This window comes from Pelodiscus sinensis, chromosome 1 (assembly GCF_052426305.1).
Source record: "Pelodiscus sinensis isolate ZL-2025 chromosome 1, ASM5242630v1, whole genome shotgun sequence".
NCBI lineage: Eukaryota > Metazoa > Chordata > Testudines > Trionychidae > Pelodiscus > Pelodiscus sinensis.
This window is the reverse complement of record NC_143052.1, coordinates 78,527,509-78,553,828: the sequence shown is the minus strand read 5'-3', so window position 1 is coordinate 78,553,828 and position 26,320 is coordinate 78,527,509. Positions and strand designations below refer to the sequence as shown.

The 26,320-nt window shown below is 43.9% G+C and overlaps 2 protein-coding genes across 5 annotated transcripts in view; one reads left to right on the top strand and one right to left on the bottom strand.

Annotated features, from left to right (window-relative positions):
- Positions 1–2,096, top strand: part of CEP290 (centrosomal protein 290) — a 125,512-nt gene extending 123,416 nt beyond the window's left edge. For all 3 annotated transcript variants that reach the window (XM_006114000.5, XM_089780184.1, XM_075932784.2), the window contains one exon: positions 1,203–2,096. In XM_006114000.5, coding sequence (XP_006114062.3) covers positions 1,203–1,391 — 189 coding nt within the window. In that variant the 3' untranslated portion in view covers positions 1,392–2,096. The remainder of the gene's footprint in view (positions 1–1,202) is intronic.
- Positions 2,008–26,265, bottom strand: RLIG1 (RNA 5'-phosphate and 3'-OH ligase 1). Of its 2 annotated transcripts, none has more exons than XM_075932811.2 (7): positions 25,999–26,265; positions 20,900–21,017; positions 19,789–19,884; positions 17,081–17,197; positions 13,919–14,116; positions 7,200–7,369; positions 2,008–3,029 (listed from the first exon to the last, which is right to left on the bottom strand). In XM_075932811.2, the coding sequence occupies exons 1-7, from the start codon at positions 26,086–26,088 to the stop codon at positions 2,841–2,843; spliced, it is 978 nt and encodes a 325-aa protein (XP_075788926.1). In that variant the 5' UTR covers positions 26,089–26,265; the 3' UTR covers positions 2,008–2,840. The 2 variants fall into 2 exon arrangements, with proteins under 2 accessions (XP_075788926.1, XP_089636317.1); XM_089780191.1 differs by lacking the exon at positions 25,999–26,265 and adding an exon at positions 25,872–25,955.
- Positions 26,266–26,320: the final 55 nt, after the last annotated feature.

Here is a 26,320-nt window from a genome sequence, read left to right as displayed (position 1 = left end):
AACAAGTTTACAGTGTATCCCTACTCTATGGATTTATGCTGATAGTGCTTGACACATGAAAACTGGCATTATTAAAAACACTGGACCACAATGCCAGCTTGTGTCCCTGCCCCACCACTGAATGTTACAGTGGCCAATAACAGCCACTCCTTGGCCCTTTCCACTTTTACAAAATGACTCAAACTGCAATCAGAACGTTCTTATATCTACATGTTTGGTTCACAACTTACTGATGGTGCAATTGAGAAGATGATATAATAAGGAAGAAAAGGAAGTTCTGCTCTTATTCAGCTATTAATGGTAGATTCAGAGCATAATGTATTGGGACCTTGAGCCTCAGGTCCCTAAAGCTAGGGTCAACAGAACACTACATTTAGAAACACAAATCCTGTGTTTCCTCGAGACTTCTTTCTTATGTACGGTAATCATTATTCTGTACTGACTATGTGATTAATTTAACAAAGCATTCCGGTCTCACTGTAAAATTTCAAAGCTCTTTTGACAAATGGTACCAAACCTTCAACTCTGCCTCCTTTTTTGCACCACAGAGGTGCAGTATTTCAAATATCAAAGCACCTGACTTGCAGGTGCAGTAAGTACTAGTGTATATAAATGATAAACTGCACCTTTACATTTTACAGTGCATAAAGCAAAGCTAGTTTTAAAAAATCTGTTTGTAATGGAAAAAGCCATAATACAATGTTAAACCAACAGAGTCCTGGGCACCTTAGAGAGTTATGGACATGCTGTTGCAGTCAATTTTCAGGGGCTCAGTTTAGCCAGATTGAACTCAGAGGGTGCCCCCATCGGCACTCACAAGGAGTCAGGGAAGCCAATAGGAGCATGCTGTAAGATATGTCAACTCCAGCCACATAATTTATGTAGCTGGAGTTGTGTCTCTTATTTCGACCTTCCCCTGTAGCATAGATCAGGCCTAAAAGATTTATTAGGGTATAACTTTTCATGGGTAAAACCCATGTAATCAAATGAAGTGGATTTTACCCATGAAAGCTTAATAAAGCCCTAATAAATCTCTAAGGTGGCCCAGGACTCCGTTGTTTTTGCAGATACAGACTAACATGGCTACCCCTCTGATACAATTAATATTGTTATTTAGTCCTTTTATATATGCACCTTTACACAAAATGAGAATGTAGAATTTTGATTTGTAGTAAGTTGTAACTATTTAATTCTTCTATTAGGAAGAAATCAAACAGTTGAAAAAAGAATTGGATAATTTTGACCCTTCCTTTTTTGAAGAAATTGAGGATCTGAAATATAACTACAATGAAGAAGTGAAAAAAAATATTATCTTGGAGGAGAAATTAAAGAATCTTTCTGAACAGTGTGGTGTTCATGTGGATATTCCAGCCAATGTGTCTATTGATTAAATCCATATTAAATACGCACTATCACACATTGTCACTACACTGGTTTTATATGCAAGCCTAAGTCTCATTTTTCACCTTTTGTGAATTAGAACCAGCTCTATAGAAGTTACAATAGTTTGACATCAGAGAGAGGGAAAGAAATAGTTGTTAAAGTTAGTAAAATCTTGTCATTTAGTGCTTCAGATGCAATAGATCCAGTAATCATTATGAAACCTTGTCATATTTCCTCCTCGCTTGTTTTGCATATTTTATGCTTTAGTTCAGAAATGACACTAATTGTAACGGAAACAGCAGGAGAGATCAGATGCTTTCAGCAGTCATAGGGTGCAAAAACCCTAGACTACAGAGCAAGAGCAGCTGTGTGACACTATTTACTGCACAACTTAGCTGCTGACAAAGGGCCAGTAAGACAGTGGTCGGCTTACTGAAGCCACCAGTGGGCTTCCTTTCCCTACCTCCACTGGAAAAAATTCAGAAAGAGTTGTACTTCAGCCATTCTTTTTGTGCTTGGATGTAAAGCTAATTTATTTGAAAATTGTCAATATTTGTATAGTGTTGGTAAATGTATAATGCATGCACAGCAAAGATGTAAATAGAACCAAACTGTGAGAATTCATAGTTTGAATTGTCTTTATTTTTCTATGTTAAGTTTTTGAAATATTTCTTTACATGCTGCTCTTGATAAAAGCTATTTTTGAACAGCTATGGACTGCCACATTCCTTTTGTCTGTTTCTACAAAGAATTTTCAAAAATAATGTCAATTAATCACTACTTGTTCATTCATAAACAAAAGTAATTATCCCAAGAAATTAAACAATGTAAACAATTTCACTACTTGGTTTTCAAGCACTAGTATACTGTTGCGGCCTTGAAGGTTGATGGGGGTTTTACAAAGTGTGGAATGTTTAAATTAAAAAAAAGTTACAATTTTAAACATTTATAAAAAACATAGGACCTGCTTGTGGTCTCATTTACTGATTTAAATCTGTGTTACTTCACTAACAGAAAGCATTGGGCCCCAATCTAGAGCTTAAAAATGACAATATCCTCAGTTGCATTTTAACTGCAGCCTGTACAAATTCAGAAACTCAAAGTTAACTGATTTTTTTTGTTAATTTGTTTTTATAACCATAACCATCTGCTTTGTTTTACTAGCCACTGGGAGCAGCTAATATTAAACTCTGTCCTCCTTATACGTAGCACTAACAGCGTCAACATTTAAGGAGCTTTCAAAACCGAAATGTGCTGAAACCTAGACACATTTTGGTTTTGCTTGACTGCTCATTTGCTTCATATTACTGATTATATTTATGGCAAACACAGTAGCTACAGAGCTACCTATGCCACAGTTATTTGCAAAAATATCCATTTATATTGTAGGCCAAAGCAGGAGAAGGTGGTACAAAAGTACATATGGCAGCCAAGTGTGACAAGACTGATTCTTCTTTTTAAACATCAAACTTTATATCTTTGAGTCTGCAGAACCTTTGACCATCCAGCTTTGAAAAATGGTTAAACAAACACTTTGGTTCAAATTCACAGTCATATTTGGTCCTATTAACAGCAATGACAACTGGCTGAGAATTCAGATGTGTCTCTTCTATTGGCCAGCACATTCCAAGATGATGTCGATGAAGCTAAGAAAAGAGAAATGAGATCAGAATATATATCATCATACATTTGAGCACTTATTACAAATACCCATTACTGATATCTCAACAGCTAGTTGCTTTGGCCGCTGATGGTTTAATTTTGGCATAGCACTTACAAAGCTCATAGCACTGGTATCCAGCGTGTGAAACTCATACCTTAAACTGGTGCTGGAAGTTTGCTGTACACCACTTTTCCAGTTGCTGGTAAGTTAGAAGCTTAACTATAAGAACTTGTTTTAGATAGCAGCAGGAATTTGTGATCTCAAAAAAATATATAGCAGGAGCTGCAACCACACTTAATTTTTAGCTGATGAACATGAAAAGAGCAGAGTTCATGACTAAGTAGTCTTCAATAAATTAGTCTGAAGACTATTCTTGCAGAAACATTGTCAGCTCACTTTGATTATAAAATAAGGGATCACTTCATAATAAGTAACAGTTCTGTGAAGGCTTGCACATGTCAAATCCAATGCAGGCATGCATGCATGTCCCAAGCACAGTTGCCAGAATGTTTTCCCCTAGGGATATCTGTCAAGTTAGCTTCAGAATGCTCATAGTGCCAATATAAAGGGCCCTTCCCTTCAGTTCCTTCTTACCACCTATTACAGTTGCTGGAACTGCTTGTTTGCTTTGGCAAATTCCCCAGTGATTTTTTTCAGTCTCTATTTTTCTAGTGTATATAAATGTTTGAAGTTGTGATCGTTTTTAGTTATATTGTATTTGGATTCCTCAATTACTTAGAAAAGTGTATTTGCTTCCTGAGTCAGGCCTTGGTCACTGAACTTAAATCCCTGTGCTTTCTGCAGCAAGTTAATGCCATTAAGTGAACAACGTGAGTTCTCACTGTTAGATCTTCTGAAACCTGTTCAGAGCAGTGTGTCTTGGACTTAGCACCAAGCACTCCAGCTTCAGTGTGGACTACTCCTCCCCCTGCTTAAGAATCTCAGCATTCCTATCCCCAGTGCCTAAGAAACAACTCTGGAGGTGTGATCCAAGGCCAGAAAGGGTTAAACATCCTCCAGGATAAATGATCCAAATTCAACATTTCAGGACACTGGTAAATAATGTTTTTATATTTGTGTGTTTTCATATATATTGCAGAGGTTAATGTAACCAAACAATCCCTGTCTAAGCTGTATCATCTCTCTTTGAAATGTATAAATTACCTTATGTAAATCTGCATAACTAATTACCAGTGATGCTCTGGTCTATTTAGAAGTCACCACAATTGCCTATTGTTCATTCAGGAATGAATGGTCAAGAGGCTGCTTGAAAACTGTGGAAAACTCCTTTAGATCCCGATCCTTTCCATCTCCGATCTGCTTAAGCTTTATCAGGAGAAGTTTTGAGTCGCAAGATTTGAGATTTCCAAGCCTGCTTCGATCCACCCTGAAATATGAACACTGAACTAATTCCGTAAGAGTTCTTTACAAATGCAAAGCTCACCTCTCTACTATGAATCTGATCTCAGAACTACACTCAAGTCCCTATGTAAACACACTGGTCTTTTAACCAGTGTTCTCTTTTTAAAAATATATGTTTTAGTTTAGTTGATAAGAACCGGCTCTTAGGGATGTCACTGTATAGTCCACTACATGGTTAACTGATAAGCCTTGGCTTATCAATTAAGTGTGTTGACAACATGTGCTCCCCTCCCCCTGCAGCCTCTATATCAGAGGCAACAGCACAGGAGGGGAGAGGGAGCCGATGGCTGTGAGGAGCTGGCTTTAAGCAGACTTCCTGGGATCGCTGGATCTGCCTCCCTCTTCCCCCGTGATGTTGCCTCTGATAGAGGTAGCAGCACGGAGGGTGAGCAGGGGCAGGCTCAAGCCAATATGCCCGGGGAGCCAGCTTTTGGCTTTCTATGCATACCAGGTCTGCAGACCTACCTACAGAGCAAGTGAGGACCTGGTACTGGGAGAAAGCTAGCTTAAAAGCTAGTTCCCCACAGCTCTGCGGTGCCGTTTGCCCTCCTCTCCCCACATGCTGCTGCCTCTTAGCCTCCCCTGCCCCACTCCCCCCATCAGCAGCCTCTCTATAGGGAGCTCAGACCCCCATGGACAGGGGCTGCTGCCATCTTGCGCTGCTGCCTCTGTATCAGAGGCAGCAGCGCAGGGGAGCTGGCTCTTAAACTAGCTCCCATCACAGAGTGGCTCCTGTCTGCCACCCTGCACTGCTGCCTCTGATACAGAGGCAGCAGCATGGGATGGCAAGGGTTCCTCGGGAGTGGGGCTGGCAGCGCACTGGCTGCCAGCTCCATCACCAGGCACTATCTAATAGTTGTGTAACTGACAAGATTTCATGTGGTTACATGACTATTCAATTACACTATATGTAACATCTTTACTAGCTATAATCATGTATGTGGGGGCAGATGTCAAATATTCATTAACCTGGGAGATAATTCGACCAATTCTTTGCGATTGTTAGAACTTTGACTTGGGTGTCTGGGGGGAGGTCTAATGCTGAGTTGTTGTAAGGGAGCTGTGTTGACTTCTGGTTAACCATTAAGGTATTATAGAAGCTGTTTTGTGCTTGCTAGGTAAATCTATATATTGGAAAAGACACTAGCTTTGGGGAATGGCTCCCCCATACTTTGTAGTTTGGCCTTCATTAAGTAACCGCAGTTGGCTCCCCTGGCACCTGGATCACAGGAGATATTTGCAGCAGCCAGGGACCTATTCTTGTTGCTGGTACCTGTGTGTCTTGTAGTACAGGATTCAACAGTGCCAGTACGGTTGTGAAGCAAAGAACCATCCCCTACCTATAGCCCAGTATCACTATTGCCATCCAGAGGAAACCGATCCATGATCACCTCATTGAAGGCTTCATTGCAGTACTGTTCATGATCACCCCCCCTCATTGTCCTGCAAGGACACACTGTTATTTTTGGAAGTGGGGTTGTATTGTTCTTGCCATCACCACCCAACCTCTGATATCCCTAGTGTCAAATGGATCAGCACTGAGCGATAGAATTGACCTAAGTCCCCTCAAGACTCAAGTCTCAAAAAGATGACCATATTTTACACCAAGAGGCAGAATGGAGCTTGCTCTTCCCCTTTATGTCAATTCAGCTGTGGAATTCTGCATTCAGTCATATCTTCTGGGAGTGCAGAATCAGCTGGCAGCTTGCCTCAATAAGTCTGTCTTCTCACCACAGTCTCTTCAGTGGACATTTTCCTATGTGGGGAACTCCCCAGATAGACCTGTCTGTTACCTGCTGTGATAGCAAATGCCACCCAAAGGGGAAAAAATGCCAGCAACTCTGCTCAGGGTGTGCACACACCCACACTAAACAACACCTCTCAAACAACAACAGTTACAGAAAGATTAGTAATCAATTTTTAGCACAAACAAGCAACTGAATTTTTTTTTAAAAAAGTGCCTTAGTTATTAGGTGCTACCACCACAGAACAGGGAGATACAATGGTCAGCCATTATTTTATCTGTTTTCAAATAATTGTTCAAACTACTGGCATAATTTATTTAGGGTGGAAGCAGGAGTTTTATACATTGTCTTCATTTGTGTGCTTTTATTGGCATATATCTTAGAGACTTTGGGTGCAGAATGTTATTGAAAGCACCATGCAAAGCAATCTATAGGAAAATGGCAGGTGGATTTATCACCATCAGTCTTAATGATTATAGCAGTTTTTTAAGTCAATTTGGTTTTAAAGCAGTTACTGAATATTGTGAATATTGCTAGGAGTCCATTATAGTTAAAAAGCTACATCACACTACAGCTGTAAAGAAGTATAGTTGTTGATCAAGAGAGCCCTGTGTTCTGGCTACGAGTGAGAATGATGGAGCCCTCTTCCCTGAGAAAGACACTGGGTAAGATATTCAACTTGGCTTCCCACTAAAGCTTGTATGGGGAAAAAAAAGAACACTCCACAGTTATGTAGGAAATTATCACACTGAGCTTGTGAGGAAATGGTCGAAGTTGTCAAGTGATAATTTGAAACATGATCTCAAAGTAGCTAAACTTATTCTGACCAGTAAGAATAAGCAGTGTGTATGGTGTTTCAATCCACCATGTTTTTTACACTAGTAATAGGGTCTTTGAAGTTCCTTTGATATAAAACAAATATTTGTTTTTCTTTAAATATGAGTTTTGGAGAGTACAGATTCATTAATGATATTCTAAATAATTACCTTGATTAAATGTCCATCGTTACAATGCCATACAATTCCTTCAATTTTGCCCTCTCTGCAGCCTTCAAACCAAGATAATATATCACTGTGCTTCAGCATAGGCGGATTCTTTATTTCAAATGCTCCATGTGGTACAAGAAGATGGATAGGGTGCTTCTTACTTCCTAAGCCTATATATATTAAAAACTTAATCTGTTAGGCATGTAGTCACTCAAGTCAAAATTTTTATTATAGCAACATTAAAAATGCTGTCACAGAAGATTACTGCCAGTTACATGGGACTGGTATATAAAACACCTTGGATAAAATCCAAGTTCTGCTGTAATAAATGGAAAGTTTTCCACTGACTTCTAAAGTAGGGATGTAAGCAAGTAGTCGACTAGTCAACTAATAGATAAGCCTAGGCTTATCGGATAGTCGAGTCAACTGCTCGCATTCCCGCCCCCCTTCCCGCTGCCTCTGTATCAGAGGTAGCAAGAAGGGGGGAGAGGGAGCTGGCTTAAAAGCCGGTTGGTTCCCCAGCACCATCTCCATTGTGCTGCCTCTCCCGCACCATCACTACCCCTGACTGCTGACACTTATCAGAGGCAGCAGCACAGGGGTAGAGGGAGCAAGGGAGGCTGCCATGACGCAGCCCCTATCCATGGTGCCCTAGGCCGGCTGCAGGCAGCCCAGCTCAGTCCTGGTTTGTGATAGGTCCAGCACCTACCCCAGGCTGCAGACAGCATGGCTCTTACTACATTTCAACTACAGAGCTGCAATGGGTGTAGGTCCCAGACTCAGCTCGTGCTGGGACTGAGCTGGGCAGCTTACCTGCCCAGCTCCTACTACATTTGAAATGCACAGCCACAGCAGGCTCTGCATTTAAAATGTAGTAGGAGCCGGGGGAGTAGGCAGCTCGTCTCAGTCCCGGCTTGCGCTGGGTCCAGGACCAAGCCCCACTGAGGCTCTGCAATTTACAATGCAGTAGGAGCTCGGGGGGCAGACTGCCAGGTTCCTATTGCCTTTTAAATTGTAGAGCTGCAGATGGGTTTCATCCCAGAGCAAGCGCAGAACCACACTGCCTTCCCCATTGACTAATTGAGTAGGCAATAAAAATTTATCGACTACTCGATTAGTAAATTAACCACATTTTAACATCCCTACTACAGAGACAGGATTTCACCCCTTCTTTTCAGAAACAGAGCTAGAATTCCTATCTCTGGGTGTGTCTAAACTACATCCTTCCGTCTGCAGAGGGATGTAAATTAGACACATCAAAAGTGCAAACCGCGGTTTAGACGTGGTTTTTCCGACAATGGGGCGATTTTTTGAAAGATTCTGTACTCCTAATTTTTTCAGTTTCAGCAGTTTCAATTTCGAAATGACGCTTGTTTGAAACAGCGCCAGGACACAATTATGCAAATGAAGCATGGGATATTTAAATCTCCACTTTATTTGCACTTTTGATGTGTCTAATTTACATCCCTCTGCCAACAGCAGGGTGAAGTTTATATGTAACCTCCAGTAAAGTGAGACATTAATGTTATATTAGAGAGACATAAGTCTTCATAATTTTCTGATTTACTAACTTCTTACTGTACACAGTATTATGACATGATAAATGTAAGCCAGACGTACAGTAGTAGGCTGTCTTTCAGTTGAAGGTACAACTTCTGGGAAATTAAATAACTTTTTTTCTTTAAGAAGATGTGGATGTAGAGAGGTATCTGATTTTTGCAACAGGTACTATGACAGCACACCTACAATCACCACATAATCTAAAGGAACTATAACACTTTGATATGCTTACCATTGTGAGTTTTCTGTCTCACATGTAATTCTCAAATTCTGACTTTCCCTTTGCATATCTCACAAAATAGTATGTTAACAAGCTTTATATGTTTAAATCTACAGTTACCAAATAAAAATGGTCTTAATTTGATTAGAAAATACTACCTCTCTCTTACAAGCTAAGAGATTTCTTCTTTCACGTGCTCCAAGAACCACACGTTAACACTGCTTGATGCAATACTCCTGGGAAAATTCAGCACCACTGTGCACATGCAAGAATACATGTCACCTGCAGATTTGCACCCCTCTCCCCCATTCATTCTGCAGGAAATGTGCTGCAATTATACATTATACCTTTTGTCCACCAGGAGCTGCATCAGTAGCAAAAGAGCAGGCAGCCTAGCTCACAAGCTTCCTTCCTCACAGCATCCTCCCTGTGGAGCAGATGAGGAGGCACAGAATATTAGGGGGGTGGGGGAGGAAGAGGGCAGAGGAATGATCAGAGTGGGTCACACAGGGCAGTCACAAGAATTAGAAGAGTAACAGCATTAAGTTAGGGCAGGAGCAGGCAATTTTTGAAGGGGGTCCACTTCATTAATTTCAGAAGTGGCCGTGGGCAGGGCAACAAAACTTTGCATGCTGCCCCACTCACAGACCCCAATAGGCCTGGGGGCTGGGAAGCACTTGAAGTCTTTACCGCCCTCCCCCGCTCCTGCTCTGCCAAGGGCACATGGCACCTAGAAAGAACTGCCAGCTGTTTTGAAATGCATGCCCCTGGTGGGGGGGAGGGGGTTGTAACCCGGGGCAGGAAAGGGGGTGCAGGGATTTGGGCTGTGATGAGGGATAGTGGATTGGGGTGCAGGGTCTGGGAGGGGGTTGTAATTTGGGGCAGGAGTATGGGGGTATGGGCTATAACCAGGGTTAGTTAATTGGGGTGCAAAGTCTGGAAGGGGATTGTGACCTGAGGAGGAGTGGAGGAAGGAATGAAGTGTCTGAGAAGATGTATGGGGGCTGGAGCAGTGGTGCAGAAAGTCTGGGTTACATAGGGTAAGAGTGCAGGGGGGCGGGACAGAGGGGGGGGCTGAGGGGAGGAGAGGCAGGCTCGGGTTGGGAGACCTCACCTGGATGGCTCGTAGCCAGCAGCCCAGCAGATTGTTTAACCAGGGTCCCTGCCTTCCCACACCCCTGTACTGCTCAGAGCAGCTACAGGGGCCATGTGAAACTGGGGTATGAGGAGGGAGGGGCACTTCACATGCATCCTGTCCTGCAAACAGGCTACTGCTGTTGGCCAGAAACTTGCCAATGGGAGTGACTGAGGGGCGGGAGCAGTGTGAGAATCCTCTGCCACCTCCCTCCAGGTTCTCAGCATTCAGAGATGCACATGACCCTGCAGCAGCTAGCTTCACTGAGTGCTGAGCAGGGATGGGGTAGGCAGGGAGCCAACTGAGGCTCTCATAGGCCAGACATGGCAGCTTGGCAGGCTGAATCCAGCCTGCAGATGATATTCTGCCAGCCCTGAGTTAGAGGCTCACCATCAGGTGCAGCTGTAGGACCACATGGGGACATGTACAGCTACATCTGAACGAGGAACCAGGGTACGAAGAAAAACTGGGACAGAGGCAAATGTGCCTTATTGAATGGAAGGTGTCAACTAGTGTCTTTGTAAAGGTACGGCTAGACTACATGCCTCTGGCAACAGAGGCACGTAGTCTAGACGTACCCAAAGGGAGGCTCCTAACATTCTCCTGACCTCCTGTCCCCCCAGAAACCTTGTTCCATACTTCTCCCACCCCACATACTCCCATACTTCTCCCACAATAACCCTGCAGGTTCACTTTCAGACTCTTCCTCAATCTCTCAGCTCCTCTGTTACCACTGACTCCCACCAAGCATTTCCACTGCTTCTGGGGATATGGGAAATTCATTTGATGGAAAATTCATTTAAACTTCATTATATAAATTCATTATTATTCCAAGTTCTATATTAATATGCTTAGCAAGGAATGTACAGTGAAAACTTTGTTATCCAGCACTTGGTTAACCAGCATTGTGGCAGCGCCAGCTGATGTTATCAGCAAAGTGCCTCATTCCTGCTCAGCATGCCTCTGGCATAGCCTGCCTCTGGCACTGTGAGTATCCCGCACACTCAATTAACTGGCAACTGACATTCCCCATGAATACCGGATAACAAAGCTTTTGCTGTTATTTTGACAAAAACATTTCCTGAATCCTTTTTGCTGTCCATACTGTTACAAACATAGTTTCTAGCAGGTATTTTGAAATAAATTACAAAAATAATTGAAATTAGCAGGATTATATTGATGTTTTGACAAAATATGCAGAATTTTGCAGAACTTTAAAATACTGTGCACAGAATTGTTAAATTCTTGGTGCTGAATTTCCCCAGGAATAGCACAAACTTCATGTGTTGTTATTGAAGTGGCAATAGGGACTGTGTAGTAGAACTATTCCATTACTCCTCCTGCCATACTAAGACAAAAGCTGTTATGTTGGGAAATTCTTATAATTAAGCACATGTAATATATTTAGTGTACAGGCAGTCCCCGACTTACGCAGATCTGACTTATGTCGGATCCGTAGTTACGAACGGGGCTTTTCTCGCCCTGGAGGACGCGGGCGGCGGGACCGCCCAGATGCGCCGCAGTCCCGCAGCCCGTGTCCTCCGCAGCTTTGCTCCACATCTCCCTGGTCTGCCACGGAGTCAAAGCCGCGGAGGATGAGGGCAGGAATGTGGCGTGTCTCGGCGGTACTGCCGCCCGCGTCTCCCTGGCCTGCTGGTGGGGGAGGGGCCCTGCTAGTGAGCCCCCCCGCCCAGCAGACCAGGCTTTTCTCGCGACGCCTGGGGTAGAGCGCTCCTCGGCGCTACGGGACCAACCGGGCAGCACCACAGCGGCTCTGCCCCAGGCATCCTGATTCAGCCGCTGCTGGTCAGTTTCAGCAGCAGCTGAATCAGGACGCCTGAGGCAGAGCAGCTGGGGTGCTGCTGGGTTGGTCCAGTAGCACCGAGGAGGGGCGCTACTGGACCAACCCGGCAGCACCCCAGCTGCTCTACCCCAGGCATCCCCAAGTCAGCCGCTGTTGAAACTGATCAGCGGCTGATTCCAGGAAGCGGGGCAGAGCAACTCTGCCTCGGGCTTCCTGTAGTCAGCCGCTGGTCACTTTCAACAGCGGCTGACTTGGGGACGCCTGGGGCAGAGCAGCTGGGGTGCTGCCGGGTTGGTCCCCGCAGCGCTGAGGTGCGGCGCTGCGGGGACGTACCCGGCAGCGCCCCAGCTACTCTGCCCCAGGCGTCCCCAAGTCAGCCGCTGCTGAAACTGACCAGCGGCTGACTACAGGAAGCCCGAGGCAGAGTTGCTCTGCCCCGGGCTTCCTGGAATCAGCCGCTGATCAGTTTCAACAGCGGCTGAATCTGGACGCCAGTTCCGACTTACATACAGATTCAACTTAAGAACAAACCTACAGTCCCTATCTTGTACGTAACCTAGGGACTGCCTGTACTCCAAAGCTTATTTAACCTGCTCATTTTTAAATTGTATTATAAAAGATTCAAAAATGACTGGCAGGATTAAAAGATATAAGTTCCATTGTGCATTGTCCCAGTCTACAAGCTATCATACAGTGATATTTTAAAATACTGATTTTGTTAAAAGAATGTGATAATCCTGTGGTAGCTGAGATCAAAAGATCACAAGCATTTCCAGTGAAGTGCAATTTAATATTTGTTTCCCAAGTGCTGTTGTAGCCTTCTTCTGTATCAGAGCAGCAGCACAGGAGTAGAGGGGGCCACTTGAATGTAACTGTTTAAACGTGTACACAATCACATCCCTAGTATATGCCCAAGTTATTCAGCCAACTTCACTGCAGCATCAGTTCATTTCAACCCAATGCGATTTTTTTTGTGTGTTAGAGGCCTCTTATTAAAAAGTCAGCAGCAAATCAATGAGGGTATGTCTACACTACCACCCTAGTTTGAACTAGGGTGGTAATGTAGGCAACCGGAGTTGCAAATGAAGCCTGGGATTTGAATTTCCTGGGCTTCATTTGCATATTGCCAGGCACCACCATTTTTAAATGTCCACTAGTGCGGACTCCGTGCCGTGCGGCTACATGCGGCACGGACTAGGTAGTTCGGACTAGGCTTCCTATTCCGAACTACCGTTACTCCTCGTGGAACGTTTAAAAATGGCGGCGCCCAGCAATATGCAAATGAAGCCCAGGAAATTCAAATCCCAGGCTTCATTTGCAACTCCGGTTGCCTACATTACCACCCTAGTTCGAACTAGGGTGATAGTGTAGACATATCCTGACTGACTCTGAAAAGTGAAAGTGTCCCTTCTAGTGAAGGTTATATCTTAACTAAAAAAAGTGAGTTTTTGCATTATGATAGCTATCTTGATGTAAAATCATAGTGGAGACAAGGCTAAGGTAGTTTTTACCTCAATGTAGCTAATTAAGGTTGACCCAGGTAGAAGGCATAGGATTTAGCTTGATTAGCTAGAGATGTAAAAAATTACATTATTATCTCAACTTATCTACCCTGTTGTAAAAATGCAGTGAAGATATAGTGCTAATCTTGCACGGACGAGAAGAAAAGCATTTTAGCGACAACCCTTTTAAATTATGTGCAGCAGGCTGGGAGGAGATAGAGATTGTATTCATTGTGCAGAAACGTCCAACCACTGAAGTATCTGAAAATCTCTGTAGTCTCCCTTTGGGTAACACTATCTCCTCATTTTCATTTTTAAAGAGTTATGTTAATAAGCCTTTTTGGCAATGCACAAATTGCTTCTAATTCATGGACCTTAGCGGAATCATTCTGATCTCTTATTTTGTAATAAAGAAATGCAGTGCCTGTCACTCTCAATTAAAACACATTAAAATATTTAAGGTATTAATGATAATTAAACAACACATGCTATACTCACCATATGGATTTGCATTAATATTAGTTCCAATGAGTTCCAGTGTTTGTTCCAAAAGGTCTGATAATGGCACAGAACTGATCTCCAAGAGTCCAGGATCATCAGCCTGGCACTTCAATATAAGAGCTATTTCAGCCTCATAGTTAACAACAGATGAATGCCAGCAATATTGTTTGCTATTTTTCTCCACTGGCACCCAACCTATAAGAAAACATTCCATTTTACTTTTTGTCAAGGCACTTTAAAAGCTATACATGCATTAGAAAGCAGTTATATTTTATCTAACTATATTTTATAATGAAAATTAACATAAGCCAGGGACAAAGTTACACTGTAAGTGAAAGAAAGGTGTCTGAGTAGTTAAACAGGGACAACTGAGTCTTTTGGCTCAAAGCTTTGCAACTTACTATAGCCAAATGCCACAAGGAAGAAAAATCTACAGCACAACTGAATAATGAGTAAATGACATGGTAGGAATGGACTTTCTGAATATAGAGCTCTCCAGTGTTGTTGTAGCCTTATGGGCCCCGGGATATTAGAGAGAAAAGGTGAGTGAGGTAATATCTTCTATTAAACCAACTTCTGTTGGTGAGAGAGACATGCTTTTGAACTTACATACAGCTTTTTTAAAGTCTGGAATAGTACTTCCAGCATCACATAAAAAATTCAAGATGGAACAGATTTTTTAGCATAAGTATATTCTAAGGGACCATTAACACCTCTACCATATAGAATCATAGAATACTAGAACTGGGCGAGACCTCAAGAGGACATTGGGTCCAGTCTCCTGTCTTCAAGGCAGGACCAAGCACCATCTAGATCAGGGTTGGGCAAGATATGGCCTGTGGGCTGAATCCAGCCTGGCAAGCTGTTTGATCTGGTCCATGGTCATCCTGCCACATGGCCACCCCAGGGGCAGAGAAGCACACAAAGTCTCCTCCTCCCTCTAGGGGCGCATGGCACCTAGAAGGAGCCGCCAAATGTTCAAAATGGCTGGTGGTTCCCTCTAGGCACTGTGCGACCCTGGAAGGGTTGCAGGGGGAGGGGAAGGGCTTCCCCCATTCCCCAGGCTCAGATTGGCCTGAGGGCAGGGGAGTGTGCAAAATCTCCTCCTCCCACCAGGGGTGCACAGCATCTAGGATCTACCAATTGTTCAAAATGGCTGGCAGTTCCTCTAGGTGTAGTGTTCTCCTGAGAAGGCGGAGGTGGGAGAGCACACAAACCAAGAGCAATGGCACCAAGAGGGGCCTCCTTCACCTGAGGCTCCACCCTGACTGGAAGATTTTCTTATAGTCCAACCTAAATCTTTCTTGCTGCAATTAAAGCCCATTACTTCTTGTTCTATCATCAGACGTCAAAGAGAACAATTTTTCTCTCTTCTCCTTCTAACATCATTTTAGGTACTTCAAAGCTGCTATTGTGTCCCCTTCTTAATGGTCTCCTTTCCAAACTAAACAAACCCAATTCTTTCAGTCTTCCCTTAAAGGTCATGTTTTCTAAAGCTTTAATTATTTTTGTTGCTCTTCTCTGGTCCCTCTCCAATTTCTCCACATCTTTCTTGAAATGTGGTGTCCAGAACAGGACACAATACTCCAGTTGAAGCTACTAATCAGCCCAGAGTAGGGCAGAAGAATTATTTATCAGGACAAACAGAGGGGACTAGTTTTGTAATAAGCAATAAAACCAGTGTGTCTGTTCAATACATATTGTTAGTATCTAGCACAGTAATACATTTAAGCTTCTAGGTTCATCTTTTGAAAGTGTTGTGCAGGTTTTTCTGAAGGATGAGGTACTGCTAAGTTAGACTGATCACTTTGTGAAAAGCGTTCATCCATAAATGATGTGTGTTTTTTTAAATCATTTTCCTATTTGAGTACATTACATTGAAAAGCAAGAGATTGTTTGGTTCCAACCATGGTTTTTTACTGGGGCATTTAGTGCCCTACATGAGATACATCATATCTTGCAGTATGAACGTGTAATATCAATGAGTCTTCAAAAGTGTGGTGTGGGAGGTGTTGACCATTGTAGTAGCTGAGATATGTCATCAAGTTTTGGATGTTCTGTGCTGGCAGGGTTTGGTGCTGCTTTGAGTTAATGCACTTGTCTCCAATCTTTTAATGCCCAAGATCAATTTTTACTGTAAGACCACCAGGATCTATCCCGCCCCTTCCATGATGCCCTACTCATTCCCCAATTCCCACCCACTCTATCCTCCTCCCTTTCTCTCTCACTTTCATCTGTCTAGGGTCGGGCTTGGATGCAAGAGAAAGTTCCAGGCTAGGTCAAGGGTTTGGGGTGCAGGAGGGGATGAAGAGTGTGGGCTCAGAGAGATTTTGGGTGCAGAAAGGAGCTCCAGACTGGGGCAGAGTATTCGGGTGCAGAGGTAGAGGAGTGTAAGATCTGGGAGTGAGTTTTCACCAGCCTGGAGCCCTCTCCTGCACCCAAACTCATGCCTAGAGCCCACACACTCACTCTCTTGTGCACCCCAATATTTTGAAGGACTTTAGGTGCATGAAGGGGCTCCAGGCTAGGGCAGAGAGTTGAAGTGCAGGGTGGGGTGAGAGATGTGAGCTATGGGAGAGGGTTTAGGTACTGGCTCATGGAATAGGGGTGTAGGCTGCAACCAGGAGGCACTTACCCCAGGCAGCTCCTGGTCAGCAGTGCAATGGAATTCAAGCAAACTGTCTCTGCCTGCCCAGTCCTAAGCCACTCCTGGAAACAGCCGTCTGGTTCAGTGCAAGCATATCTCTGTATGTGGCCCCTGGGAGGGAATGGGATCTCTGTGTACTGCACTGCTGCCTGCACACACAAGTGCCAGCCAAAAGGAGCTGCTTGGGCAGTGCTGGAGGCGGGGACTGCACAGAACTGCCTCATTACACCCCTCACCCCGGCCCAAGTGCTGCAGAGACATGTCTGCACTCAGCCAGCCAGACTCTTCCAGGAGCAGTGTTGGACCAGACAGGCAGAGACAACATACCTGAGCATCACTACTGACTGGCAGAGGCTCTGTGATTTAACCCCTTGATCGCAATCAATAGGTTGGTGACCATTGACTTAGCATGCCCTTTTCTCTGGGTATTTTAACTTTGGGCCTAATTCTAATCCACGTCAGAAGTAGCGAAAAATTCCCTTTTCATTTAAACCAGACTGTATGGCATATACCTGGAATGTGTCCATTTTCATCGGGTAAAGGATTCCCACTGGATTGCTGGATTTCCTTAGCTGGAATCCAGCATTCTGGGACAGGTTTAAAGTCTTCATCCATATTCCAAATAAATTCTAAAAATAAAAATGTTAAATATGTATTCTGTGACAAAAATTTTAGCTAATTCTTACCGTCTTTCAAAGTAAACATTCAAATAATCTGACAAGAAAAATACCAGCATATGTCTAATCCTTTGTTGTTTTTTGTTTATTTTAAATGATTTGGCCTATTAGGACTTTAGGGCTGCTTTCCTCTCTGCAGCTCATAAAAACAGAGCCACACAATATGGGCAGATCCCTCTCTGTTCCTGCTTGCTGGCAGATTCTCTGCCTCTGGAGTAACAGACAATGGCAGGTTCTTTTGCATTGCCTTTTCTACCTTCTCTGCCCCGTAGGGAAGTGTGTTCTTTTTTTCTCTTAATTCTTCCTCATCCCTAAATCAGTTAATCTTCCAACATCAGAATCAGATGGCACCAGCAGAAAATTATTTTCTATATCGTGGTTCAGGCTCTATAGTTTCTACGTTGGAGTGTTGCTCTTTTAAGACTTCTGAAATCAGTATCTCTGATTTTGGAAAGCACTTCATATTCTTAAACCTTGAGTTGAGTGCTGTAGTTACCTTTAGAAAGCTCACATTGGTGCCTTAGTGATAGAGATGTAGCCGTGTTAGTCTGGGGTAGTTGAAGCAAAATGCAGGACAATGTAGCACTTTGACTAACAAGATGGTTTATTAGATGATGAGCTTTCGTGGGCCAGACCCACTTCCTCAGATCAAATAGTGGAAGAAAATAGTCACAACCATATATACCAAAGGATACAATTAAAAAAAATGAACAAATATGAAAAGGACAAATCACATTGCAGAACAGAAGGGGGATGCGGGGGGGGTGGGAAGGGGGAGGAAGGAAGGTAAGTGTCTGTGAATTGCTGATATTAAAGGTAGGGAGAGTGGGATGTTTGTGAGTTAATGGTATTATAGGTGATAATTGGGGAAACTGTCTTGGTAATGGGTGAGAAAGTTCAAAGTCTTGTTAAGTCCCTGGTGGTAAGTGTCGAATTTTAACATGAATGATAGTTCAGAGGATTCCCTTTCAAGTGCAGATGTAAAAGGTCTTTGTAGCAGAATGCAGGTGGCTAAGTCATTTAGAGAGTGTCCTTTCTGGTTAAAGTGGCAAGAAACCGTTTTCTCTTTGTGATCTTGTCTGATATCTGTTTTGTGGCTTTTTGCAGTGAAAGTGTTCATAAAACAGGCAACATGGGCTGGGTCATCATTTAAGTGCTATAGCATGAAATATATGGAAGAATATGAGCAAAACAGGAGCAGACATGCAGTTTTCCCCCAATTAAATTTCAGCCACTAATTTAATTAGTGCATTATATTTTTAACAAGCGTCATCAGCATCGAAGGATGTCCTCTGGAATGGTGGCAAAGCATGAAGTGTAGGTCATTGTGTGTTAGATATATGCTCTTAATAGTATTTTATTCAAAGGATCCTCAGGCTCTCTACAGACTATCCATAAGTAGCTAGATTCTCTCAAGCAGTCTAATTAGCCTGACCAGAAGTCAGACCACTCTTCCCAAAATGGGACTTCCTGCTAGTTCTATAGACCCTGACAAGCCTTTGACTTCAGCATTAGCCTTTTATTTATCCATAACATTTATTTCTTAATAGCAATAACATTTCTTAGCCAATACACAACCTCATGTATTAGGTTCCTAACAACCTCATGGGTACGTACAAGGAACTGTAACCACTTCCAAAATCTGCAGAGCAGCCACTTGATCTACACACAATACTTTCATTAAGCGTTACAATGTGGATCTTCTATTTTTTCAAGAGGCTTCTTATGGCAGGAAGGTGCTGCAAGAGGTGGCCCAGAAATAAACAGACTCACAAAAAGTGGGGCATTTCTTTCCTACCAATTTTTTCCTTCATAACCTTCCTTAATCTGTTCACTGTTTGCTACTTTCCAGATGGCCAGCACCATAGGAGATGCTAGGCTGTAGAATGGAAAACTTCTTTCTGACAATTTCTTATTCTGATAGCAGCATCTCCAAAATTCTACCTTTCCTAGATGGTTCATGAGTCAAGGGTCAGATATTTCATGTAATCATTACCATGTGACCATATTCCTTGATTTAATGTACATAGCTATTCCATTACATCTGGAACATTATTTTAATTATGAAGTTATACAATTTTTCCATCTTGGGAAGAACTCATCTAGAAGCTAGTAGAAGCACTGTGGCCATACCATGCAACACTAAAACGTCAATCTACCTCTGAGAGCTGCAAAGAGAGGACAACAATCCCAGACATTAGAATACTAGGAAATGCAGGCAGCTGAAAGGAAATTCTTCATAAGAAATGTTCTCTTCTAGCAATGAACGTCCATTCTAGCAAAAGAAATACCACAAAGCAATGGAGACTTGCACTCAGAAACCGTTTTAGTATTTAATATTGGCCAAGAGTGAAGAACAAATGCCCATTTAGACTAAATTATGATAGTTCACAGATAAGTAAAATGCTCATAGCCCTTGCAAAGAAATAAAATTTTGGAGCCAAATCATTAATATTTCAACTTAATACTAGTTTGTTTAACTAAAGGTCCTTATCTCTTAAAAAATATTTCAGTTATCACAAGAGAAAAAAAATGTGACTAACCTTTTGAGTCTTCCATTGAATACAAGAATTTTTTAAACCTTTTCTCAGCTTGTTTGTTGGGTTTTCTATCCAACCTGGCCCAGAGATATGGCTGCCCTACAGGTTTCAGAATTACAAAAACAGTAGTTTATTTAGGTAACAGCATGAAAGACAGGTTTTCAGCCATTGAAATGGACTGTTTTAAATGAGAGGTAAAATATGCAACAATAAATATTCTTTTTCTTTCAGCTTCCAAAAAAGGAATCATGTAAAAAAAAAACCACAATATGTTTAAAATGAAATTATTTGCTCACTTGTCAGAAAACGTAAGAGCTAGGGGTATAAATGGGTAATCAGTTAACTGGTTCCCCAGTCGAGGCATCACCTTTCCAGGTGATACTTACCAATAACCAGTAAACTGGTGCCCAACCTGCTCAGAGCAGTTGCCCGTTCACACCATGGTACTCTACCCCAGCGGGGGCCCCACCATGATGCAGCTGGGAGCCAACAGCCCACCCCTGCGGTTAACTAACTGATATAACAGATAATAATTCTATGGTTAATATTTTGACATCCCAAGCAAGAGCATTATGAACAGTACCTTAACAGAATTCACAAACTGATTGAAATATATATTTTAAAATCCACAACACAGATAAATGCACATTAAAAATATACTTTTAGTAGGTGGTTAAAACTGGAGGAATTTTTCAAGGGTTAGTCAGATATTCAATTAACTGCACTTTTCCCTCCACATCTCTGCAAATAAAATGTATAAGACTTTCTAAGAAAAAAAATGAAATACAAAATTCCAACCTGAATAGCCAGGAAGAATAGTTTTCTTTGGCTACCAGATTAATTTAAACTAGATCATTTTTACCTGGACTTTGATTTCTCAAGCTATATGAAAATCCAGAACAATTTTACAGACATGTGGATCTTCTATAAATGTACAGTATTCTCAGAGTATCAGTTACTACACATTTTATAGCAAAGCCATGTATTTTAATGTACGAATCTGAATTTCACAGATAAAAGAATGTGAAAAAATGAATAATCAACACAAAGAAAATCATACAGAAGCTGGGTACTAATCAACATGAGACATCTGCATATAAATCTTCCATAGTACCTCTATATGTTGTTACATAACAGCAGGTTCCATCCACCTTTTCAGTTGGAATTGCATTGTATATATCTGCATCTAATGCCTTTCTATTTATGGTTTCAGTTGCCAAAACTTTAAATGGCTGAAAAGACAAAAAATATTTAAACCTTACTCCACACATTCCCAAATGGATTCTAGTAAATTAGAACTGACATCCATAAAGCCAAAACATGCTTTGTATTTGTAGTTTCTAATGCTGCCTAAGAATGCATCAATTTCACAACATATTACAAATCTGAAAATGCACCAAGGCGAAGAAATAAAACTATCATATGGTCTTACTGGCAAAGATTCACTGAGTGAGGCTATTTCCCTCTTTTACATTCTGGGTTATCTCTGAGAACAACCTCTTCCCCCTTTTAACGTAATGGCTGTGTCTACACTGGCATGAATTTCCGGAATTGCTTAAAACAGAATACTATTCCGTTTTCAGTTTTTCCGGAAAAGGAGCATCTACATTGGCAGGCTGCTTTTCCGGAAAAGCCCTTTTTCCAGAAAAGCATCTGTGGCCAATGTAGACGCGCTTTTCCGGAAAAGAGCCCTGATCGCCATTTTTGCGATTGGGGCTTTTTTCCGGAAAAGACTACTGGACTGTCTACACTGGCCCTTTTCCAGAACAGTGTTCCGGAATAAGGACTTATGCCCGAGCGGGAGCAGAACAGTTTTTCCGGAATAGCGGCTGATTTTGTACAGTAGAGCATCGTTGCTTTTCCGGAAATTCAAGGGCCAGTGTAGACAGCTTGCAGCTTATTCCGGAAAAGCGGCTGATTTTCCGGAGTAAGTGGCCCAGTGTAGACACAGCCAATATGTATAATGTAAGAGATTCCAGCCTCATGATAGTTTCAGTAGATGCACTGATGATTTTATTATGGCAACAAAAGTATAATGAAGGATTTTTCAAGGGACTAACTCAGGGGTGGGAAAAAGGGCTTCCGCAGGCTGGATTCAGCCCACCAAGCGGGTTGATCCAGCCCGTGGAGGCCCTGCCGCTCCCCCACTCCCAAGCCAATTAGGACCTGGGGGCAGGGGAGTGTGAAGCTTCCTCACACCCTGCTAGCAGCATGCAGTGCTTTGAAACACCATGCACTCCAATGCGCCATGCGCTCCCCGCAGTGCCAGAGGAGACGTCAGGTGCCCCCTGAACCCAAGTAAAGTTTCCTCCGCACTCTCCCTCCTCCACCCTGAGAAGAGCATATGGCCCTTCAAAGTGCTGTACACTCACACAGGGCAGAGGCAGGGTGAAGGAAGCTTTGTGTGCAGCTTGTCTTCCCTCAAGTCGTGATTGGCCTGGGGGTGGAGGAGCATACGCAGCCTCTTCCCCCTACCAGGGTCATGGGTGCAGAGCATGCAAAGCTTCTTCCCACCCTAACAGGGGCATGGGTGCCTAGTGGGGGGAAAAAGGAGAGGTGGGGAAGTGGCCCGAGGCCAAAAATAATTTCCCAGACTAACTGCTCCTAAACTACAGATGAGAGATGGAAGCCCTTTAATACTAAAATGATGATAAATAAACCTACCAGAGTGATGGAAGGTTAAAAGAGATGTACTTCGAATAACATAATAAAAATCTACATGTTTTGTTATTCTTTAAGGTGCTACTAGACTATTTGTTGTTTCTTAATTTTTTCCTGTTACAGACTAACAAACTAACCCCTCTGAAGATAATAAAGATTGTAGTCTTGAGCTAAACCTTTCTTCTTGAAAGAATAAAGAGATGAGGAGTCCAAGGATTCTGAACTAGGGACGTAAGCGAGTAGTTGAGCACCCAACTATTCACTGCCCTCCCACCCGCCCTGCCTTGCTGCCTTTGTATCAGGAACTGGGTGCCGGGGGAGCTGGCTTAAAAGTCGGTTCCCCCCAGCACCATCTCTGCGATACTGCCTTCCCCCTTTCTACCTGCTGCCGCCTCACTGCGAGCACAGGCTACTCCAGCAGCAGCTTCTGTTGTGATGGCCCAGGCTGGCCGTGGGCAGAGGCAGCTCCAGCAGCAACCTCTGTCTGCAGTGGCCTAGACTGGACATAGGCAGAGGCTGCTCTGGCAGCAGGCCTGGGCTGGACACAGACAGGGGTTCCTAACAGAGCAGCCTCTGCCTTCAGTGAGCCTCACACCAGTCCAAGACCACTGTGGCTCTTCATTTTAAATGTAGTAAGAGCTGGGTGGTTCTTACTACATTTAAAAGGCAGAGCCGCAGTGGTCCCAAAGCCAACACAAGGCAGGACTGTTCAGTCCCGGCTCGCTCCAGGAACTACCCCCGCGGCAGCTCTGCAGAGCGCTTCCCCTTATCGACTAATCGTGTAGTTCAATACAAATTGTATGGACTACTTGATTAGCCAAATACCTGCTCCTTAACATCCTTAGTCTGAACAGACACCCAATGGACATCTTGAAGTTGATCTTGTATTCTAAGAGATGGTGTTAGTAAGACTTCTAAAAACAAGTTTAGATGAAGAAAAATATTTTTTATAATAATTAGTTTTTAAAATATTTTTCTTTTGCTCCATCTTATTAAGACTGCAAGCTCTTTGGCATAGTGGCTCTTTCACTATATAGCAAAGCATGTAGCATGATGGTGCCCCAGTATTGATATGAAGCCTCTAGGCCAGTGAGTGGGCTGCAAGAGTTGCCCTGCTTCACATTAACGTGTCGCAAGATAGTCATAAGCAAAACGATGTCCCGAGACAGGGTAGTTTGTTAATTGTGCTTGCATACCTAGATTTGCAGGATGTACCAACTGAACTATAGCAGCACTTTGACTGGATGCAGAGGGAATGCACAGCTCTTGCAGTCGTGTACAATCAGAATACATTTCACTTCATGTGCATGTCACTTTAGTAATATGGGCTTGAAAATAATCTACACAGACGGCAATTAGTGGAATCTGGCAACCCTGCGCATGGGCAGCCGTAAACAAAATGTCTTGTGGATCACACATAGAAGCCCAATGGGCTGCATACAGCCCTTGGGCACCAGATTGCCTACCACTGCTCTAGACACTACTGTAGGGCTGGGCAAGATGCAGCCCAGGGACCAGATCCGGCCTGCGGAGTGCATCTGGCCGCTTTCTATTTATATCCTGCTGCCTGTGCCACCAAATTTCCAGGTAGTGGCTCAGGCAGCAGGATGCTATTTAAATTACTCATGGCTCCAGGTCACAGCACTACCCTGGCAGGAGCTAGAGTCGCAAGCTTTTTAAATAGGTGCAGCAACCCAAGGCAATGCAATAGCGGTGGGGCCAGGAGCTGCAAGCCCTTTGCTATGTTTTTATTTCAAAGCCTCTGGCCTCACCCTGGTCCCTTCTGCCCTGGCCCTGCCCCTTCCAGGGGGTGGAGCCAGCCCTGACTAGTGCCAAAAATCATAAAGTACCCCATGTGAAAATTATTGCTTACCCCTGCGCTACTGTTATAAATACATAAGAAAAAAAATCTGATTCTCTTCCTCTTTTCAACCTCTGGTAGCAATCTACACTTGTGCATCATAGCTGTAAAATGCTACCTGATCAGATTAGTATACACTTATCGCATCACTGTAAATAAATACATTAGGGCCGTGTCTAGATTGGCATGATTTTCCAGAAATGCTTTTAATGGAAAAGTTTTCCGTTAAAAGCATTTTCGGAACAGAGCGTCTAAATTGGCACAGACGCTTTTCCGCAAAGCACTTTTTGCGGAAAAGCGCCTGTGTCTAGATTGGCACGCTTTTCCGCAAAAAAGCCCCGATTACCATTTTCATGATCGGGGCTTTTTTGCGGAAAACAAATCTGAGCTGTCTACACTGGCCCTTTTGCGCAAAAGGGACTTTTGCCTGAACGGGAGCAGAATAGTATTTCTGCAAGCAGCACTGATTTCTTACAGTAGGAAGTCAGTGCTTTTGCGGAAATTCAAGCCGCCAGTGTAGACAGCTGGCAAGTTTTTCTGGAAAAGCGGCTGATTTTCTGGAAAAACTGGCCAGTCTAGGCACAGCCTAGGTGCAAGACAGGACAGACTTTTTTTTTTTTTTTTTTTTTTTTTTTACTCTTTTTTCCTTCTGTTTCAGTATTTATACATACTTAAAATACAGTATTTCCATGTAATATCTGACTGTTTTTTGTAGTTATATGTGTAACTAGTTCTCCTTACCCCAACCTTCTGCTTTTTTTTATAACAGTAAGAAACAGTCATTTAAATTAAGAAAACACACTAACATCAGCAGAGTCAAAACCTTAGCCCCGAGAACGGGTACAAACAAAATGTGATAGCCATGTCAACTACCAAGTATCCATATCCTTGCCATCTTTCGGGTCTGCAGGAGCTAAGGCCGTGAAACAGTGAAAGGAATGGATCCCGCAAGCACAGAGCTTATCAGAAATGTTATATGACCAAAATGCAGGACAATGTAGCACTTTAAAGACTAACAAGATGGTTTATTAGATGATGAGCTTTCGTGGGCCTAATAAACCATCTTGTTAGTCTTTAAAGTGCTACATTGTCCTGCATTTTGCTTCAGCTACCCCAGACTAACACGGCTACATTTCTACCACTGTTATATGACCAGTCTTTTCCACAAACTTAAGGAAGCGTGATGCCAGAAGGCCAACCCCTTCAGCCATTGGGGCATGTCAACCAGCCATAGCCCCACGCAATGACCTCCCCAGAAGGGTGAGCTGAGGGAGGAGACAGAAAAGCAAGATGCCCCCAATTACTTCTCAAACAGAAATCATCCCTCAGGGGAGGCTCGTCTTGCCCTGAACCCGGAACACGGGCAGCTCCCCCGCAAGGATCCCAAAGCTGCGCCAGGCACTGCTAAAGCCGCGTGTGGCAGCAAGTCAAAAATGCCCTGACCCCCAACCCAGCCCCCCGCTCCCCTCAGTCCCGGCACCTGAGCCCCCATCACCCGGGTACCCGCCGCACTTCTCTTCCTCGGCAGCCTGACCCCCCCCCCCCCCCCCCCCGCGCCCATTACCCGGGCACCACCGCGCCCTCTGCCCCCCCGGCCAGTCGCTCCAGCGCGGCCCCGCCGCTGGCTCCTCATCGGAGTCCCCGCCCGGCCCATGGCGCTGTGGGGCCGGGCCCAGGCGCTGCCCCGGTACCTGGCGCTCGCGCTTGGCCGAGGGCTCCTCTTTCACCCGCGTCACAAAGAGGCAGGGCACCTTCCGCTGCACCGCGCCCCGGCGGCTCATGGCCGCGGCTTCCCCTCTCGCGCCACGGGACCGAGTCCGGGCCGGAGCCACCCCCCGCGGGCAGGGCCGCGCGCGCCGACAAACGGAGCCCGCGAGTGGGGGAGGGGGGGGGGCTGCCAAAGGGCCTCGCGGCCTGCGCGTGCCGGAGTGGCACCGCCCCCCGGGCCGGGCGGGGAGCGTCGGTGCTGGAGGCGCAGCCGCACGGCGGGGGGGGGAGCATTGGGTTGGGCCG

Excerpts from the sequence above, each read along its gene's own strand:
- RLIG1 (XM_075932811.2), bottom strand. The coding sequence starts at position 26,088 with ATGAGCCGCCGGGGCGCGGTGCAGCGGAAGGTGCCCTGCCTCTTTGTG. Across the intron at positions 14,117-17,080 it reads TGAAAATGGACACATTCCAG|GTTGGGTGCCAGTGGAGAAA; the intron begins GTATATGCCATA and ends GTTTTCTTATAG. Across the intron at positions 7,370-13,918 it reads TATTAATGCAAATCCATATG|GCTTAGGAAGTAAGAAGCAC; the intron begins GTGAGTATAGCA and ends TAATATATATAG.